At 39.7% G+C, this 19,885-nt stretch overlaps 1 protein-coding gene across 1 annotated transcript in view; it reads right to left on the bottom strand.

The window, feature by feature from the left end:
- Positions 1–19,885, bottom strand: part of LOC105390498 (uncharacterized protein CG43867) — a 96,484-nt gene that overhangs the window by 5,181 nt on the left and 71,418 nt on the right. The window contains exons 10-24 of the mRNA XM_048627201.1: positions 19,380–19,491; positions 18,945–19,067; positions 18,144–18,239; positions 17,015–17,213; positions 14,974–15,181; positions 13,976–14,137; positions 13,327–13,467; positions 11,782–11,926; positions 11,330–11,442; positions 10,781–11,077; positions 7,758–7,874; positions 6,449–6,606; positions 5,711–5,888; positions 4,692–4,847; positions 3,742–3,916 (exon numbers count right to left, since the gene is read on the bottom strand). Of these exons, the coding sequence (XP_048483158.1) occupies positions 3,742–3,916; positions 4,692–4,847; positions 5,711–5,888; positions 6,449–6,606; positions 7,758–7,874; positions 10,781–11,077; positions 11,330–11,442; positions 11,782–11,926; positions 13,327–13,467; positions 13,976–14,137; positions 14,974–15,181; positions 17,015–17,213; positions 18,144–18,239; positions 18,945–19,067; positions 19,380–19,491 (2,380 nt within the window). The remainder of the gene's footprint in view (positions 1–3,741; positions 3,917–4,691; positions 4,848–5,710; positions 5,889–6,448; positions 6,607–7,757; positions 7,875–10,780; positions 11,078–11,329; positions 11,443–11,781; positions 11,927–13,326; positions 13,468–13,975; positions 14,138–14,973; positions 15,182–17,014; positions 17,214–18,143; positions 18,240–18,944; positions 19,068–19,379; positions 19,492–19,885) is intronic.

The raw sequence follows: 19,885 nt of genomic DNA, 5'->3' as shown, positions 1-19,885 counted from the left end.
ACATCATTGAATAGAAAGGGAATTTTGCAATTTAACATGTTTTTTAAATCGCGTGTTCTACCCAGAAATCAGAATAATAAAATCGGTGTTAGTAGGAATTCTTGCTGTCCATACGTAATCTTCTGAACTGCCATCTGTTTGAAGTCTTCTGCACTTGATTGTGTGAGCTACAGGGTGTTGCTACAGTTGTATTGTTAGTGGACGTTAACTATACAACTATTGCATCACCGTGTAATGGTTTCTAATCTTCCACGCAGCGATGAGAAGACGTCGACACAGTATGAATCCTAGAGTAATAGCCATAATTCTTAAATTATTAAAGTATATTACATAATTAGGTATATTCCTGAAAGAAAACTTCACTTTTATTTAAAAAAAAACAATACAAATTGTATTCAAAGAATTCGAAAAAATACACGTGTTTGCCACTCTCATCACTATCAAACATCGATTTGGAGAAAAATCTTGATATTCATCTTGCTGCCATCTGTTGGAAATCTTCAGTACTTGATCGTGGGAGCTACAGGATGTTGCTACAGTTGTATTGTTAGTGGACGTTAACTATACAACTATTGCATCACCGTGTAATGGTTTCTTTCTTCTATTCTTCTATCTTCCACGCAGCGATTAAAAGACGTCGACACAGTATAAATCCTAAAGTAATAGCCATTATACTTAAATTGTTAAAGTGTATTACATAATTATATTCCTGAAAGGAGACTTCAGATTTATTTAAAATGCAATACAAATTACATTTAAAGAATTCTACAAAATCACGTGTATGCTACTCTAATCAAACTTCGATTTGTATAAAAATTATCTTGATATTCATCCGGTTGCCACCTGTTCGAAATTTTCAGTTCTTGATCGTGGAAGCTACAGGGTGTTGCTACAGTTGTATTGTTAGTGGACGTTAACTATACAACTATTGCATCACCGTGTAATGGTTTCTTTCTTCTGTCGTATATCTTCCACGCAGCGATTAGAAGCCGTCGACACAAAAAACCTAGAGTAATAGCAATAATAAGAACTTAATTATTTAAGTATACTACATAATTATATTACCAAAAGAAGACCAGTTTTATTTTGAAAAATTATATAAATTGCCTTCGAAGATTTTAATATAATCAGGTGTTAACCGGCGAATCAGACATAGGTAGTTTAATAGTTTTAAACAAAATCATCTTGATATTTATCTTGCTGCTATCTGTTGGAAATCTTCTATACTTGATCGTGGGAGCTACAGGATGTTGCTACAGTTGTATTGTTAGTGGACGTTAACTATACAACTATTGCATCACCGTGTAATTGATCTCTTCTATCTTCATCGTATCGAAGCGTATAGATGACGTCGACGAAACACAAAATCTAAAAGACTACACATTATTGAAAAGAAAGTGAATTTTCCGAATTACCATATTTTTTAACTTGCATTTTCGAAATCAGACCTCTCTTTGGAGAAAAATAAAATCGGTGTCAGTAGTTATTCTTGCTGTCCATAGGTAATCTTCTCAACTGCCATCTCTTTAAAATCTTCAGTACTTGATCGTGGTATCTACAGGGTGTTGCTACAGTTGTATTGTTAGTGGACGTTAACTATACAACTATTGCATCACCGTGTAATGGTTTCTTTCTTCTATCTTCCACGCAGCGATGAGAAGACGACGACACAATACAAATGCTAAAAGACAACACAATATTGAAATGAAAGTACAATTGCAGAGTAATAGCTATAAGTAATACTTAAATTACAAGAGTATATTACATAATTCTATTCCTGAAAGAAGACTTCTGTTTTATAAAAACGATCCAAATTGCATTCAAAGATTCAATCCATCCATTTGAAGAAAAATATCTTGATATGCATCTTGCTGCCATCTGTTGGAAATCTTCAGTACTTGACCGTGGGAAGTACAGGGTGTTGCTACAGTTGTATTGTTAGTGGACGTTAACTATACAACTATTGCACCACCGTGTTAGGATGTCTTCTATCTTCATAGAAGCGAAGCCTAGTCGAGAGATAAAGACGTCGAAATGAATGCTACAAGACAAGACATTATTGAATAGAAAGTGATATATTAGTAATTTCACCCGGAAACTAAACTTCTCCTTGGGGGAAAATCATCTTCAAAGTGTGCGACGTATAATACGTAAACTTCTGCACTGCCATCTGTTTGGAATCTTCTGTACTTGATCGTGGGATCTACAGGGTGTTGCTACAGTTGTATTGTTAGTGGACGTTAACTATACAACTATTGCACCACCGTGTAATGCATGCCTACTTTCTTCATCGTAGCGATGAGAAAACGTCGACAGAGTACAAATCAAGAGTAATATCCGTACTTAATTATTTAAGTAAGTATAATAAAATATTACATAATTAAATTGCTGAAAGAAAAATTCAGTTTTATTTTAAATTACAACAACATGCATTCGAATAAATTCATTACATACAAATAGCATCCGAAGAATTTCACATCATTACGTTTTTATCCGGCAAATCAGATAAACGTACATTGGTAAAAAATAATCTTGAAATTCATCTTGCTGCCATATCTTCAAAACCTTCAGTACTTGATCGTGGGAGCTACAGGGTGTTGCTACAGTTGTATTGTTAGTGGACGTTAACTATACAACTATTGCACCACCGTGTTAGGATGTCTTCTATCTTCATCGAAGCGAAGCCTAGTCGAGAGATAAAGACGTCGAAATAAATGCTACAAGACAAGACATAGAAAGTGATATTAGTAATTTAACCCGGCGACCAAACATCTCTCTGGAAGAAAATCATCTTGATTCGGTGTCAATCTTTGCGCGATGTAAAAATTCTTGCCGTCCATGCGTATGCGTATAATACGTATACATGCGTATATCTTCTGCTCTGCCATCTGTTCAGACTCTTCTGTACTTGATCGTGGTATCTACAGGGTGTTGCTACAGTTGTATTGTTAGTGGACGTTAACTATACAACTATTGCACCACCGTGTTAGGATGTCTTCTATCTTCAACTTCGCGAATCCTATAGAAGACGTCGACACAATACAGATCCTAAAAGACAACACATTATTGAATAGAAAGTGATATTAGTTATTACATTCAGAAACCAAACATCTCTTTTGAGGAAAATCATCTTGTTTCTGTGCCAATCTTCAAATTGCGCGATGTAGGAACTCTTGCGTCCTTACGTAATCTTCTGCCATCTGTTGGAAATCTTCAGGACTTGATCGTGGGCGCTACAGGGTGTTGCTACAGTTGCATAGTTAGTCAACGTAACTATGCAACTATTACACCACCGTGTAATAATCTCTTCTGTCTTCCACGCAGCGATGAGAAGACGTTGACACAATACAAATTGTAACAGACAACACAATATTGAAATGAAGTAAAATGGCAGTCTATTCGGCGACTTTTCATGGGTTCTGAAATTGCTTAGGTACTACTAAATAACATAATCTACTATATACATAGATATTTCTTTATTGCACACAAACAAAGAAATTACAAAAAAAATATGCACAACATAGACGGTACAAATGGCGGCCTTATTACTAAGAGTAATTTCTTACAGACTACCTCGGAGGAGAGAAATTATACAATATATATAGATACACAAAATTTTAAAACGATGTTTGTATCACTTCAAAGCAAAATATAATTCCCTGTATAACAACATACCTTAGCCAGCGTTTACCGCGAAGCTCGCGAGCTAGTTCATCAACATCTAAACAACAATTGACTTACCTTGCTGATTAAGTTGGTAGCACAGTAGCAGCCGCTCCTTATCCGTCTCAGTCCGGACGGAGCTCTTGAAGTAGAGTCTATTGCGGAAGGTGAGCCGGATCACGCGAGAGTTCTCGAACTTGCCCGAGCCCTTCTCCCGAAGCGCCGTCTCCCATTTGGAGATCACGTCGCATAGCTGGAAAGATGGGGAGAACTTAGAGTGTGGAATTGTTTATTGTTAAGTGGGTGTTAAGAAATGCCGATTTGGTTTATATTGCCTCGCTTCGCTCGGATCTTTACATTTTAGGGAATGACGGTTAGTTTTGTATTGCCTCGCTTCCCTCGGCTCTCTAGGTTTTAGGTAATCCGGGATTTTTTTGTATGGAATGGCTTCGCTCGGCTCTTTAGGGTTTAGAAATTTTGGTAAGATTAGTATTGCCTCGCTGCGCTCGGCTCTCTAGGGCAATAGGGAATGCAGAATTGAGATTAATGACTTCGCTTCACTCTGCTCTTAACGGTTTAGGAAATACCGGTTAAGTTTGTAATTTAATTTAAGTTTAGTATTGCCTCGCTGTGCTCGACTGTCCAAGCTTTATGGAATGCAGATTTGAGTAGTATTGCCTCGCGTCACTCGAGTCGTTACCGCACGAGTATGTGCAGTATTATTGCAATATATAGAGACACCCCTTCTTCACAAGCTTCGCATATATGTATATTGGCAACACACACCTAAGTATTGTTTTTGTTTCCTTCAGTTGTACAGTCCAACTGAAAAGACTTTATCATTGTAATTAAAAGTTAGGATCCACTTCCGTTTTCAGGACCTTGTACTGTACCTACCTTGTTTTAATTTTTATTTTTTGTGTACTTTTTACTTTTTTTCTGTTTGTATTTGGCGTGTGTGTGCAGTGCACTGAATAAACGTTTTCTTTCTTTCTTTCTATATAATCTCTGTGTAATTATGTTATTACCTTCTTATCCGTCTGTATGTGGTGCTCGAGCTCCTTCTCGATGGGGTCATCGCTGAACAGTGCGAAGCCCGACGCGGCGCAGTCGCGGCAGCCGACTGTGGAGCTCAGCGTCGCGAGAAACTCTTCCACTGTGCTGGACCCGTCGAATGATATCACCTGTGAATGTTGATGTTAGGTTAAGGAGGTTTTAGTGGATGGAATGGTGTAGTGGTGACCCTGAGTGCTATGCCGGAGGTCCCGGATTCGATCCCCAGCTGGGGCAGATATTTGTTTAAAGACAGACATTCGTACTCGGGTCTTGGGTGTTAATTATGTATAAAAAATGTATCTATCTGTAGATATATCAACTGTCTGTTACCCATATTACTGGATTTTCCTAGCTTGGGGTCGGTGGCTCTGTGTGAGGCCATATATTCATAACCAAGCAGTAGTAAAATTGACATATTGGGGAAAACAATCTTAATTTTATAAAATCCATCTTCTTACTGTATTGATCTTCCAAATACATCATGTACTTAACTCTTAGCTTCTTCCATACGTAATCTTCTGCACGTAATCTTCAGAAGTTGATCGTGGGAGCTACAGGGTGTTGCTACAGTTGTATTGTTAGTGGACGTTAACTATACAACTATTGCATCACCGTGTAATGGTTTCTTTCTTCTAACTTCCACGCAGCGATGAGACGACGTCGACAGAGTACAAAGGCTCACATTATTGAATCGTAAGTAAAATATCAGTCCGGTCGGCGACAACTGCGATGTTTACCAGCGATCCTAGGCAAGAGAGGCTACCAAGCCTTTTCATGGTCCTTCGGACCGGATATGAGTCAGTGACCTATGGATATACAGTCTAGACTAGAGGATTTACTTACATGTATTAAGGAACTATACCGATAGGCTAGCATATTTTTAAGTACCTGTTATGGTCCTTCGGACCGGATATGAACCAGTGACCAATGTATCTACAGTCTACAAACCTTTCATACATCCTCAAATAGGTTTGTAATACAGTATAATTACCTGATAAGTATTATTCAACATGTGCACGGGTATGGCGTGAGGCAGACAGTGGTGGTAGGGGTTCTTCAGCAGTATCGACAGGACCTCCATACGGGACGGCTTGTCTTCCCGCCCGCCCACGCGGATGCTGCGCTCTAGGGCGCGCTCGCAGTAGGCGGCGTATTTGCCGCATTCCGTCCTGGAATTATTAATATTTTTAATTAATTTGAAGGTATAATGAGTGTGGATGAAGATACAGTATATGGAAATGGCAAATGAAATCAAGATATCTCGCTCTCTCTAAACTTGTTCGAGCTCTCACTTATGATAATGTAACGGTCCCCTTTTTTATTACTTCCATTTACATATGCGTTATGATATTTACTTAATTATTAATATATGCTACTATGACAAACGTTACGTGTCACAAAAATAAACGCTAATCATAATCAGCATATTCGTTTCGGGATATCCCTGCCAAGGTTAGCTAAGTACAATGTCTATAGCAATAACTTTTTTCCATAATCGGTTCACAAGCAGCATTGTAGGTACAGTAAAGGGCAGAAAGACCTGACCCCTCTCAGAAACATTGTTACTATGAGAGGGGGGTCAGGTCTCTCTGCACCTGACCGTACATCAATCGTCAGAGGACTCTTTTCAACAACTGTGTTATAAAAATTATTTCAGGTTCCACAAATACATATCGCCAAACAGCACATTCACCTTAACAAAAAATTTAAAAACAAAAGCACCACTTACTTAGTATCCGCATGGCGACTAAGATGCAGCTTCAAATACCACAGAAGCCTGTTATTCCGCGGCACAAACAGGCTGACAGCCAGAGCCAGTAATTGCCAGCCTTGCACGAAGCTGTATGTAGGGGGGTTACTCTTGCAGTCCACTGGTAGTAATGGCGCCTGAAATTCGGGATTTTGCTAGTGGGTTTGTGGGTTGTTGACCTTGGGTAGTTTATCCTTTTAATCAGTAAGAAATGAGTATGCTGTATAAAATGCAAAAACTTTTGCGAGCTGGAAAACGTTCGTGTAACACGTAAAATTAGGGTTGTCAGCGTTTTCAAGTCGCAGTTAGTTTTGCTTTGTCAGAATCAGAACAGAACAGAAATTTATAGGGGCAAAATTTTGTAGTATTTAGTAATCATAGTACATAGTATTTTAACACTTTTTGCCTTTCTCATATGATATGGATATAGCTTGATATCTCCTGTAGTTAGTAAATGAAAATAAAAACTTGTGTGTAAATTAACATACTACTGGCTTCTACAGTGACTAAGAAACAAAAAATCTATGGTTAAAACAGTTGTGTGTAAAATTAAAATAACATACCTAAAAACATATTGAATTAACTGTGGATTAATTTATTGATATCACATTGCAATGTTTCATTTGAACAGAAAGTGTTTAATCTAGACTAGAGCTAAAGGTATAATACAAACTGCTATAATTTTTAACTAAGAGTGCTTCTTCATGTTTCATTTCTTCTTTTTTGCGTATCCATGAACGATATTGAAAGAATAAATATACCTTAGTACATTCACTACGGTGGTGTACAGTTACAAGCTACAGATTACTGCTGCTCATATTGTAAGTTCAGATATTTGATACCATCATTCGATATATAGCATCGTGACTATAAAAGCATCACAGGAGCATTGTGCCCTGGGGGCAAATATTTACCCACTCGTCACCATCACCACCATGTTGAGCGCTAGTGAACGTCAAGAGAGCCAAAATTGTGCCCTGGTCTCCTGGTACAAGTCCTGGTATAAGCACCAACAGATGTGTCCAGAAAAAAATACGAATTCTCAATACTAACACGAATCATTATAGTCAATTAGGCGCATGACTGTACCATCTCAACTTCCATCCACGCTGGGCCACGCACGGGATGGCACACCATTTTCCCGTGTCTCGCGTGCATATTCCACGCGTTACAATGAATTGTATGAACGTGTGCGTGATCAATTCCGCATGATGTTAAAAACAGCCTGATTACGTAGTCTTCTTCTTGCGTGTAAGTGATGCTCAGAATGCTGCCAAATTAACATTACCTGCACAGAAGAGGGCGAGCCCGCGGCGTGCGCGGCGCCGTCGGCCTCGCCGCCGCCCGCCGCCGCCACCGCCGAGTCGCAAGTGAACAGCGACTGGGTGGCGCAGAGTAGCAGTTGCTGCAAATGAAATGTTGGTGTTGCCGCAACCAGTTACGTAGTCGGGGGCTTTTGTGTGGTAGTAGTTATGTGGATTGTAGTGTGTGGCCTATTATGTAGACGACTATTTCCTACAATGGGAGTTCTATAAACCTAAATTGAACCTAACATTAGAGCATGGAATTTAATGTTATGTACCTACTGTTGATACTAAGTTGAGAGGCTCAAAAGTAACAGATACCAGGGCCGTAAAACCCTTAAAAAACTAATGTTGATAACAGTGTGTGTGTGGCCTATTCTATTTTCTGTGGGGGAGGTACAAGAAACCCTTGGGTCTGAACTGCCAATTATGAAGGCGATAATTGCCCTTGAGACTACAATGGGAGTTCTATAGACCTAAATTTTAGACCATGGAATTTAATATGTCAAAGGAGTAAGTTTGTTTAACAAATATATTGTAGGTATTTACTCTGGTTACTATTAGCAGATATGACACAATATGACTTTGAAAAGCAGGTAATGCTTTATTGGTGCTTAAAGAAGGTCTAATTTAATGTACCATGTGAGACGATTTTTTATGAAAGTTGTGTATTTATATCGTATATCCCAATGAATTAGTGCAGGTGCGTATACGCGAATAAAGAGTGTATTTTATAGACTACTTATTGAATGCTCTATCCCATATATATGAGTGTATTGTGTGAATAGATGAATTTGTGAATGATACCCACCGAAACCCTTTGTAATTTACATAAGTACCAATATGTTTTAAGACAACTATTCCAGTGCTAAACCCTATATTTAGTATTGTACACAGAGAAGTGGAAAGTGTGTTTAGTTAGTGGACCACAACTTTACTTTCTATTCATGTTTATGGTTTACATGCTGCTTATTATACATAAAATACAACGAGTAAAATGATCTTTTTTTAAAATTTTAGAATTCATAGCCAATTATTAATACATATACTTTTATGTAAGTATACAAAGTATTAACAAACATATATTACTACTTAGTTGGTTTGGTAAACATAATTATGGCCAACACAGTGAAACAAAAATCTTTAAATCAATTTTAAAGTCTTGACATAATAGGCAGCAGTGTAAACTTAAATAATCCCAGAAAACAGGCTAAGCTTACCTCTTTTCTGATGCTTCAGGTTTTCCATCACCAGAGAGTATAAAATAATGATTATATTTGTACATCGAAATAACTATAACATCTAGGAACTTGCAACAGTATGTCAACCTTGCATTACAAAGGAAGATTACAGTGCTAAGGGCCAGGTGGCTTCTATGACAGTCAAGAAATAATGAATAAATATAAAAATATCATTCCCTAAATCTATGGGTCGGGGGCATTCACAGAAGGAGAAAACTTTGAAAGTAACAAAAAAACTGGGGCAAAATGTACACCAACATTCCATTTGAAAAACAACCACCATTTATATAAAAATTCATTTTGTTATGGCAACATTCAAAAACCGAGAACGCTTTTGTAAATTCAAAAATTCGAATCTTGCGTTCTTAATTTATTTTCTCATTAGTTGTACCGCAATGTTGCCAGAACTTCCGATCAAGTTGGAATAAAACCTTGTTTCGTTTAACCATAGAGTTTTTTTTCTTAAATTTAGTCGCCAGTGTCTACTTGAAGAAGCCAATATAGTAATGTTAATCACATCCACAATTCCAAATTGATCAAACACGGTAAAAGCTTTTTTTATATACATTTTAAATGCACACAGAAAGCGGACTATATGACGTCACATTAATGGGTTGTTAGTGTATATTTACATTTGTTATACCATTTCACTATATTACTGCATAAAATATTGTGCTCTAAGATGTTAACTAAAAAGTTTTTAGTTTATCAACAGGAGCACAATAGTTATATAAGGGTTATATACGGGTTAATATATTTGCTACGCCAGTTGTGCAAGGCAGAATGTGATAGATATAAAAGATATATGGTGATAATGTGATTATATTTAAGTGATAAATGAGATGACATATGAGAAAAGCGCCAAGCGAAACAGCCCAGCATAAGCTGTTGCGAATATAAAGCAGTTCAGTTGCTGAGTTTTAATAACATTTAATATAACAATAAGATCATGTAAATGTGTGTTACGTAGATTTATGTTGGCAAAGATGACAAATAGTTGTATCTTACTACAACTTTGTTTTTAGGCAGATTGGTTTCAAACTTTCGCATAAAAACATGAATTCATAAATAAATTTTGGTCTATACATTATTGGATATGTTTTTATTACATCATGATTTTATGTAGTAGTCTGATAAATGTATGTTTTAAATGGATTACTGATACTATCAGAAGGTATAGAGATCTCTTTCAGGGATGAGAGCAGTTTTATTTTCATGTAAATGCTTGGTTAAATGGTTAAAGGTTCCTTCGATAGCACAGTACATAGAAAAAATACTACTACGAATATAAAACAAGCTAGCTCACCCATCAATAAATGTAATTTGGATGAAGTTTTAGCGTCAATAGTTTTTATTCAAAAGAAAATGCCTTTATTTTTACTTTCTTACATAACATACTTACTTAAATGGATCGTAGTACTATTTTATCTTTGGTTCTAATGTAAATCAGAATACATTGACGCTTTTAGTACTGCCGCTGCACGTTAAGTAACATAAAAGCCATGCTTATTTTTTATTGATAAAATAGTGAACACTTTATTTTTCGAAAAAGTATTCACCATTTCAGGGACGCAACATAAAATATAAATCTGTGACGCTCCTGAGCTCGTGAACTAAAATATTTACTTTGACAGTCTTGTATTTAATGTATTTTATACAAGTTTAAAATATTAAAAGTTTTTTTTTAATTAAATGTATCTGTGTCAAATTACTAAATCTTTTCATAGGAGCGCCACAGAAAAAAACGAAACAAAAACTCGACTTACATTCTTAAGCTTGCTCGCTTTAGGCTGCGTTAAGCTATCTCGCAACGACGGGGTCGCTTTCCGTCGCAACGACAGCGGGGTCGAGACCCCGGGTTTCGGGGTTTTAACCCTAGTGGGGGTTACCTGGACCCCGTGTTTGGTGTGCGTGTGTGGCGCCGTCTGGCGGCAGAGGCAGGCGACTAGTTCGTCCTGAAGCTCGGGCACTTCGAGACACTGTTGCAGCGCGTTTTGGGCGAGGACTACGTGATAGTCTATGCCCGCTTGCTCGACGCAGACTGACATGAACAGTTGGACGCACTGGAAAACGGAAATTTGTTTGTTTTATTATTTAATTCACAAATATGTTGTACAAAGGGTGGATGCGATGCTATAAGGATTTTGTAAAAGATGTTACAGTTCAGGTATCTCCTTCAAACTTTTGGGGGAATTGGGAGGCACGTATTAAGACATGCATTATTTGTGAATATTCATATTCGAATCAACAAATACATAACATAGAACCAGGACCTGAAAGTTTCAGGTAAAATAATGTGATTTTTAGGATGTTACCTTGAATAATTTCAATGCTTCTGCCTGTAACGCTTCGGAGTTGAGCGATGTCAGTGGCGAAGTTATATTTTCCTTAGAGTATAGCAACGTCGGATGCCTCCACAGCACACAATCTGAAACGAAAGATATATAATGTCACTTTTACGATAGTATTATTAGAGAGGATCACATTATGCAAAATTTCATCAACTTAGGTTTGTGAAATTTTGCATAATGTGATCCTCTATAATAGTTATGTATTCGAAGTTATGAAACGGTTGCCATTTTCTGGTTGCGACGGCTAACTCTAACTCTAGCATTGACCAGACTTACAAATAGAGAGAATACGAGATAGAACGACTGAGTCCGCCACTTTCATATTCAAAAGCATCGTTATCAACTGGCAATCGCATCAATACACGTTAATGGCAATGACCAAGCCGGCTCATAAGGCTAAGAAGAAGAACACTCACTAGGATCACCATCAGTCTCCATGAGTTTCTGCACCAGCTGCTCGAAGTGCGTGCCCTGCGGCAGGCCGCCGCCGCTCACCACCGTCAGCTGGTACAGCCACGCGTCCTTGTCGGCTTTGGTCTCGAAGAGAAGGTAGGTTGGGCCCTGAAAGGTAAATAATGGAAATTATTTATGGGAGTATTTTGATTAGTTGTAAAATTGCGTCGTTCTTGATAAAGGTAATAATCCTCCTAATAAGTTGGAAGTTTCTAAGAATTGATGGATGGATGTTCGTTACTTTCCACGGGTTAAAGTAGTAAGTCAACATCCTGGATTAATACAAAGGCTTCTCTTTATACCAAAACTCCCGAATGCATCTCGTTCAAGCAAAGAATCGCACAGAAACCATTAGTTCTGTTGCGTGACGTCGTCTCCTTCAACCTCTTGTAGTCCGCTACCGACTTGCTCCATTATTTATCAAGTTACTAAGATGCCTTGTACTTCTGCACTACAGTAGCCTAGTCATGCTAAATATGTACATTGTACATGTACTGTGACTGACCGCGGTGACCTGGTGCTGCGGGCAGACGGCGGCGGGGAGGGGCCGCGCGCCTCGTCCCCTTCTCAGAGGAGGCCGAGTCGGACGAGTGTTCCACGACATTGCTACATGTGTGTCACTAGCTTACTGTCTCCGCTGCATGGGTCCGATATCGACGTAGATAAAGGGAACTAGGTATATTGCGATTCGTGATAAATACCGGGATGTGTTTGTTGGGACTAGCATAAAACAAATTTATCCAAGTCGATAAAAATCCATGCTGCGGGATCAGGTCGGCCATTGTGTTCATATCGCCTTTATGAACGATTGAAAAGAGAGGATTCGAAGCGAGTCCTTGTAATAGACGAATAGCGTCGCGCGGTTTGAATGTAACGAAGATTATGCTGCCTCCGTTTGGGCGTTAAAATACCTGTAGGTATAGCTATAGTAATCTAGTCATGCTAAATATGTACATGTACTGTGACTGACCGCGGTTGCCTGGTGCTGCGGGTAGACGGCGGCGGTGAGGTGCCGGGCGCCTCGTCCCCTTCTCAGAGGAGGCCGAGTCGGACGAGTGTTGCACGACATTGCTACATGAGTCTCTAGCTTACTGTCGCCGCTGCACGGGTCCGATATCAATGTAGATAAAATGTTACTATATCGCATTCGTAATACATACCCGTTGCACGGGTCCGTTATCGACGTGGATAAACGTCTTTATCTACGTCGATAAAAATGCCATTCCACGGAAGCAGGTCGATTAAAGCATATTGTAAGCCTATAGGAGTTAATACAACGCGGACTGTGTAATAATGAAAGAAACAAAATGGCGGCCATCTTGTTCATGCCGCATTAACGAACGAATGAAAAGCGAGGATTCGGAGCGCATCCTTGCAACAGACGAATAGCGAGCGCGCGGCGTAGCGCGCGTCAATGGCGTCGCGCGGTTTGAATATTGAGTCCATTTCGACCTATAATACCTAGGTATTCTAATCTAGTCATGCTAAATATATATACATAGACTGACCGCGGTTACCTGGTGCTGCGGGTAGATGGCGGCGGTGAGGTGGCCGCGCGCCTCGTCGCTTTTCTCCTCAGAGTCGGAGTCGGATGAATGTTCTACGTCTTCTACTCGCGCGTCGCGCATGTTTATCTGGCCTATGGGGTTCTGGGGAAAGATATATGGGGTTTTAGATAATACACAAAGGAGCACTTTTATTAAGGAGTTTCTGAAACCGAGGTGCGTGTATGAAGAGACTAATGAATGTGGGGGAAGCGAAAGAAGTATGTCAGGATCGTGGCATGTAGAGACCCATAGTCTCTGCCTACCCCTCTGGGAGACAGGCGTGAGCATATGTATGTATGTTATTCAAAAGTCTATACATATATGATGCGGGTTTAACCCAGTCAGCCAGCGCTATGTCTACGATATTGACTGCAGCGCGAAAGGAAGTCCGAATTATATGAATTTTATATGAAGGTATGGCCCGGTGATAGTCCATACTAAAATTATATTCGATTCGAGCCACAAAATGTGGATGGCGCGACATAATGTGCGTGATCCTTGACAGACGACCCTTTGACGCCACTAATTGCGCCTTATAATATAAGTATTATGTAATAAAGTAATTTTATATGTGTAGGTAGTTTCTAAGTTTTTATTCTAATGCACTAACCTGGTCTCCCGGACTCTTGAAGTACAGGAACATCTTGCCAATGAGCACACACCAGCTCTTCTTGGCGTGGCCGTTCTTGACCTTGGTCAACCAGCCCTGGATCGTGGGCTTGTTGTCCTCTTTGCTTAGTAGGAGTTTGGTTGCGTTTCTGCGTTGGACATTCTGAAATAAGATAAAGGAATGTTAGAGGTAAATTGTTGTTGGTCTTTACGTTGCGGAACCAAAGACTAATAGTTTAGTACAGCTGAGTAAAGTTGGATGAAATATGGCTATAATTAGAGCTAAAAACAACAGTATTGGTGCAACCGAGTCGAAAGTTTATGGCAACAGATAGTTTAGTTCTAGTAGTTTACCCTGGCTGATCCAATTTTGATGAAACATTAAAACTATCTGAAACGCGGCGCTACAGTTTGGCCACTATATAATAATTTTTTATTAGTACAATTTTGGCGAGATGTTGTCACTCTCTGTTACTAAGTTTTAGACAGTACAGCATGTCTGTTATCCCACAGGCAGCCATTATCCAGACATTGTCCAACAGGCCCAGTATACCATTTATGAATGTACCCGCAAGACCCGGATCCAGTCGTCCATAGTGGCGGCGCTGTCGGCGGTGAGGTAGTACCGACCGAGTGAGTTGACCAATTTTGATAAAATTTATTTTTACCTATTTATTTTATGGCTGATACGGACATACAGGGTGTTCCAATAGCTGAACCGATTTAATTATTGATAAATTTGTTTTTTACCGCGATTTTATGGCTTCCACAGATGGATAAGAATCTATTGCGTACGGCTGAACCGATTTTGATAATTTTGTTTTTATCACTATTTTGTGGTTGCTACAGATAGTACATCTGTACTAAAAATAGACTAGTGTCTATCTAGACACTAGTCTATCTAGTACGGCTGAACCGATTTCGATGAAACACCAAAAACAGCCGACCCTGAATCCTGTGTTTCTCCACATTGTTGACAACAATGAGATCGTGACTGACCTGCAGCACCCGGATCCAGTCGTCCATGGCGGCGGCGCTGTCGGCGGCGAGGTAGTACGTGCGCGCGCCCGTGTAGATCTCGAACGTGGCGGCGCCCTCGTTGCGGGAGATGCGGCACGCCTCGCCCAGCCCCACCTGCCCCGCAGGCTTGCGCGCCACGTCCCACTGCGACTTCCAGTATGAGAGAGTGCCGTTTTTGAGCACGAACCTGGAAGAGATAGGGATCATTTATAATGCAGTTATGATAATTTATAATAAAAAAGGTAAGTACTACACTAAGATAGAATTCGTCGGAAAAGTGGATTGTAAGTCAAATATGGGTGACCGTTGTTATACGTTCATAATGAACTCCTGGGTCACCCCCTTTCGGCTTACTCTACTACTTTTGCAACAACCTGTAGATAGCCGAGTGAAACGAGGCCGAGCCGAGCGAAGCGAGGCAATACAAACTAAACCGCCATTTCCTAAACCGTAAAGAGCCGAGCGAAGCGAGGCCACATAAACCAACCCCGCATTTCCTTAAACCTTGAGAGCCGAGCGAAGTGAGGCCATATATCTCAACCCAGCATTATCTAAAGCCTAACCTTACCGGCATTTTCTGCACCGTATTCCTTAAAACCTAGAGTACCGAGCGAAGCGAGGCCAAACACCTCAATCCTGCATACCCTGAAGCTAAAAGAACCGAGGCAATACAAAATTAACTGGCACTTTCCAAATCGGCTCTTTGGGGTTTAGAAAGTGCCGGATTGGTTTGTATTGCATCTCTTCACTCGGCTCTTTAGAGTTTAGAAAATGCCGGTAAGGTTAGTATTGCCTCGCTGCGTTTAGCTCTCTAGGCTTCAAGGTATGCAGGATTGAGATGTACGGCATCGCTTTGCTCTGCAATTTATGGTTTAGAAAATGCCGGTAAGGTTAGGCTTTAGAGAATGCTGGGTTGAGATATATGGCCTCACTTCGCTCGGCTCTTGAGGTTTAGGAATTGTGGGTTCAGTATGTATTGCCTCGCTTCGCTCGGCTCTCAAGGGTTTAAGAATGCGAGGTTGGTTTATATGGCCTCGCTTCGCTCGGCTCTTTACGGTTTAGGAAATGCCGGTTTAGTTTGTATTGCCTCGCTTCGCTCATGCTCACGCAAATGCGGGGTTGGTTTATGTGGCCTCGCTTCGCTCGGCTCTCAAGGGTTTAAGAATGCGAGGTTGGTTCAAATAGCTATTTCACTAAACTTGATCTAGTAATATAACTATATCACTAAACTTGGTCCGTTTTATAACTATATTCCTAGTGAGATAGTAATGAATCGCTCTCGTATAACTAGGTTCTGGTATATAATCATATCCCTAGGGATATAACTATATTACGGCTATAACTATCTTACTGCGACACATATACACTACTAACTAGTGTTGCCACGAATAGTGAATTGGCCGAATACCGAATACCGAATATTCGGCGACGCTGCCGGCCGAAGCGCTGAATATTCGGCCGCCGAATATTCGGCGCTACAACCTGTTTTTTTTGTTCCTGGAACTGCTTTGAAGAAGTCGCTACAGATTATATGAGAAATGCTAATTATTAGGAGGCAGAATGCTGTGGCAAACGAGTTGAATTTTTATTTGATAATAGTTCGCCTAGATCGGATGTCCGATCCTTACAAGTGGTGGTCAGCAAACAAAAAACAATACCCGAACCTTTTGAAATTTGTAATAACTTATCTTTCTTCATCTGGAAGTAGCGTTTATAGTGAGAGGTTATTTTCTGAGGATGGTTACAATGAAAAGCGCAATCGTGGGCTACCAAATGCTGAAATGCTCGTTTTTATCCAGCACAACTTACTACTGATTAATTTTAAGTACTAAAATGTTGTGTTTGGAAATAAATACACAATTTTTATTAAAATAACAAGTAATTTTTTACATGATTTACTATTCGGTATTCGGCCCGAATAGTACGCACTATTCGGCCGAATACCGAATACTGAAAAAACTGGCCGAATAGGCCGAATACCGAATAGTTGCCGAATATTCGTGGCATCTCTACTACTAACCATCGCTTCCTCCAAGTCTTGAGCTTCCCGCCCAGCTTGGCAAGATGGCCGCTCTTCTCCAGTGCGTCGTGGCGGCGCGGCGAGTCCGCGTGTTGCGCGCGCCCGAGCGACGGCAGCGACGGGGAGGCGCTAGTGTCGCAGGATAAGGCGTCGGGCGGGATCGCGTAGTCGTCCGACATGCCGGACTCGAAGGATGTGTCTGTGGGTGGAATAACAGATGATGATTTTGCGGTTAAATACGGTATTTTTTTTCTCCTTTTTTTGTTAAACACTTGAGCTTAATGCGGTATAGAATGGGGCGAATGGAGTCTGAACATTTTATTATCCAATCAACCTATAATTTTGCTAGAATAGATGATAAGTTTAGTGCCAGCCGGCATCCTTCATCGGGAACAGTATAGGAAAAACCAAATTAGGTTATAAATTATATTATTAAACACTCATCATGTTATTTTTGACTAACATAAAATCACTCTGAAATTCACATTTATAGCACTAATTTTAAATTGGTAACCACATAAGTACCTGTAAAAAGTGTCTTATATCGTAATAGAACGCAAAAGCTGATCACTCGTTTTTTATTCCGTCTTTTAGTGTGGTGTCTACGCCAAAGTACTTCAGGGAATCGATGGACATCCTTATCAAGAGTATTGTAAGAGTGTTTAGGATTCAGGAGGTTCGCACGCCAGCCAAACATATTTACAAAAAATGGCCAAATGTAAAAGTATTTTTTTCCTAATTTAGAAGAATTTGAAAACTTTAACCAAGAAATGCACTATTAAGATCACTCGTTTGAAATGAAATGAAATTGAAGATTTAGCTTGATACAGAAATGTTATTGATTTTAAAATGGAAGATGGATATAAACAATGGTTTAGAAAAACAAACCTATATTTCCTGGTCTATTGTTTTGATCAGAGTTTACCCATTATTGAAAAGAATAGTGAAAGAGAAGCAAAACACTGCCGTAGCTCGTATTCATATAAACAAATAATAAGATCGTGAATAAAAATTCATATTTCACATTCAAACTGGCGTCTGATACAGTCTGCTTATACTCGGAGGTATGTTGTTTTTCCTACCCCCCAGTTGGTCCCATGCTGGATGTTGAAAATCATATAATACTCACGTGTATGTTTATGCCTGGTCGGTGAGCCGCTACTCGATCTCTTCGCTGGACTCAGACTGGAGCTGGTATTGACACTTTTGGACGGACTGCTGGCGCCTAGAAAAGAATAAATAACTTGATTTAACACCACTTAAATTCGAATGCATATTCACACGACTGTTATCCCGTAAGGGGTAGTTAGATGTGTCTCGAAAGCTAGCCACAAAAATTTTGGTGAATACACATTTTTGCTCGCATGATAAGTTACAAAACGTGTCGCAATTTCGGAATTAGTACAATGAATTATGTTTATAATCTTGTATGTATCACCCGTCTGCCCTTACACCCTTACAGGGTAATATGTAGAATCTAGATGTGAAAGTTTCTTCAAGATGTTTTCGTGGTACGTTTGTACATAAATTGTATTCATTGGTGCATGCCAGGATTTCAACACTCAGCCTCTCAAATTAGAGTACGAGACCTTATCCGTTACGTCACCACGTCTCTCCGGTAACAAATACATTAGCTTTAGCTCTCCACTGTTGTATAATAGTACAGGGTGTTGCAAAAAGGCTGATTTCATTTTCGGGCTAATGCCGAGTTGCAGAAAGGGACTTTAAGCTAATGTCGACATTAAATCTATGTCTGTCTCTTTCTGTCCGTATACTGTCAAAGCAAGGCAACAATACATTTAATGCCGACATTAACTTAAAGATCCTTTCTGCAACTCAGTGATAGATACCTATAACATGCTGCACATGTAGGTTTCGGCTTAGTATACCCTTTTTGCCACACCCTGTATACATATATCTAGTACAATACCTAAACTAGCGTCGGACGAGCTGCAGTGCGTGCTGGACGCGCGTGCGTGCGTGTCCTGCATGTTGGCCGGCAGTATGCAGGTTAGGTTCACGTTGTTGATGGATAGAGGCATTTGTTGTGCGGCTGTGGAGGGGAAAAAGAGGGGTCAATTGTGGTTTTATTCCAAAATATAAAACAAAAATCTTGTGATAGCATTTTGTTTTTATTTAGTACCTAAATGTTGAATAATTGCATACTTTTTTGGGTGTGGATTGCTTGTGTTGAGTGATAGGTCTTAAGAATTCGCCTGCCAACCTGCGATTATGGCAATAACCCTATGTCTTGGATGTTCATGTACACAGTAATCTAAGTACCTACTTTCCTTCATGAGCTTCCATAGACAATTTATACCGCTACTTTTTTACTCCTAGTTTTCATAAATGTAAGTATACTCACTGAAGACGTGGTTGGGCGTGTTGTGCACCGTGACGCCCATCGAGTCCTCGCCGTCGGACGAGTCGTCCGACGATTCGCCCGTGAACGGCATCGAGCGGATCTGACTCGCGCGCTGAATGAAGAAAATAAGGGGTTTTAGTTATGATGTAACAAAAAACGTATGACATTGGTATTAAGGTATTTGGATGTTGCGATATGACATCGAATGAGTATTTGTATATTCTCGAGTACCTTACTTTTTACATTTAATTTTACGGAGTGCTGAATTTATTTTATTTTTGTTAAAGCTACTGAGAACTGATTCTTAGGGTCAATTCAAACGTAGCGCGGCATTAAGTGCTTTATCGCTTGTGCCAGTTACGTATTATCTTTGGGCGATTTCAATGCATACCAGAGTTAACGAAATTGTATAAAAACTCCATTCGTGCAATTCTAATGGTCAATTATTGGCTTCATTCATTCGCATAAAGTTTCGCAGGCGTTCTGTCTCTGCTGGTGTCCACCAA

This window comes from Plutella xylostella, chromosome 18 (genome assembly GCF_932276165.1).
Source record: "Plutella xylostella chromosome 18, ilPluXylo3.1, whole genome shotgun sequence".
NCBI classification, from domain to species: domain Eukaryota; kingdom Metazoa; phylum Arthropoda; class Insecta; order Lepidoptera; family Plutellidae; genus Plutella; species Plutella xylostella.
This window is presented reverse-complemented; position numbering and strand designations above follow the sequence as displayed.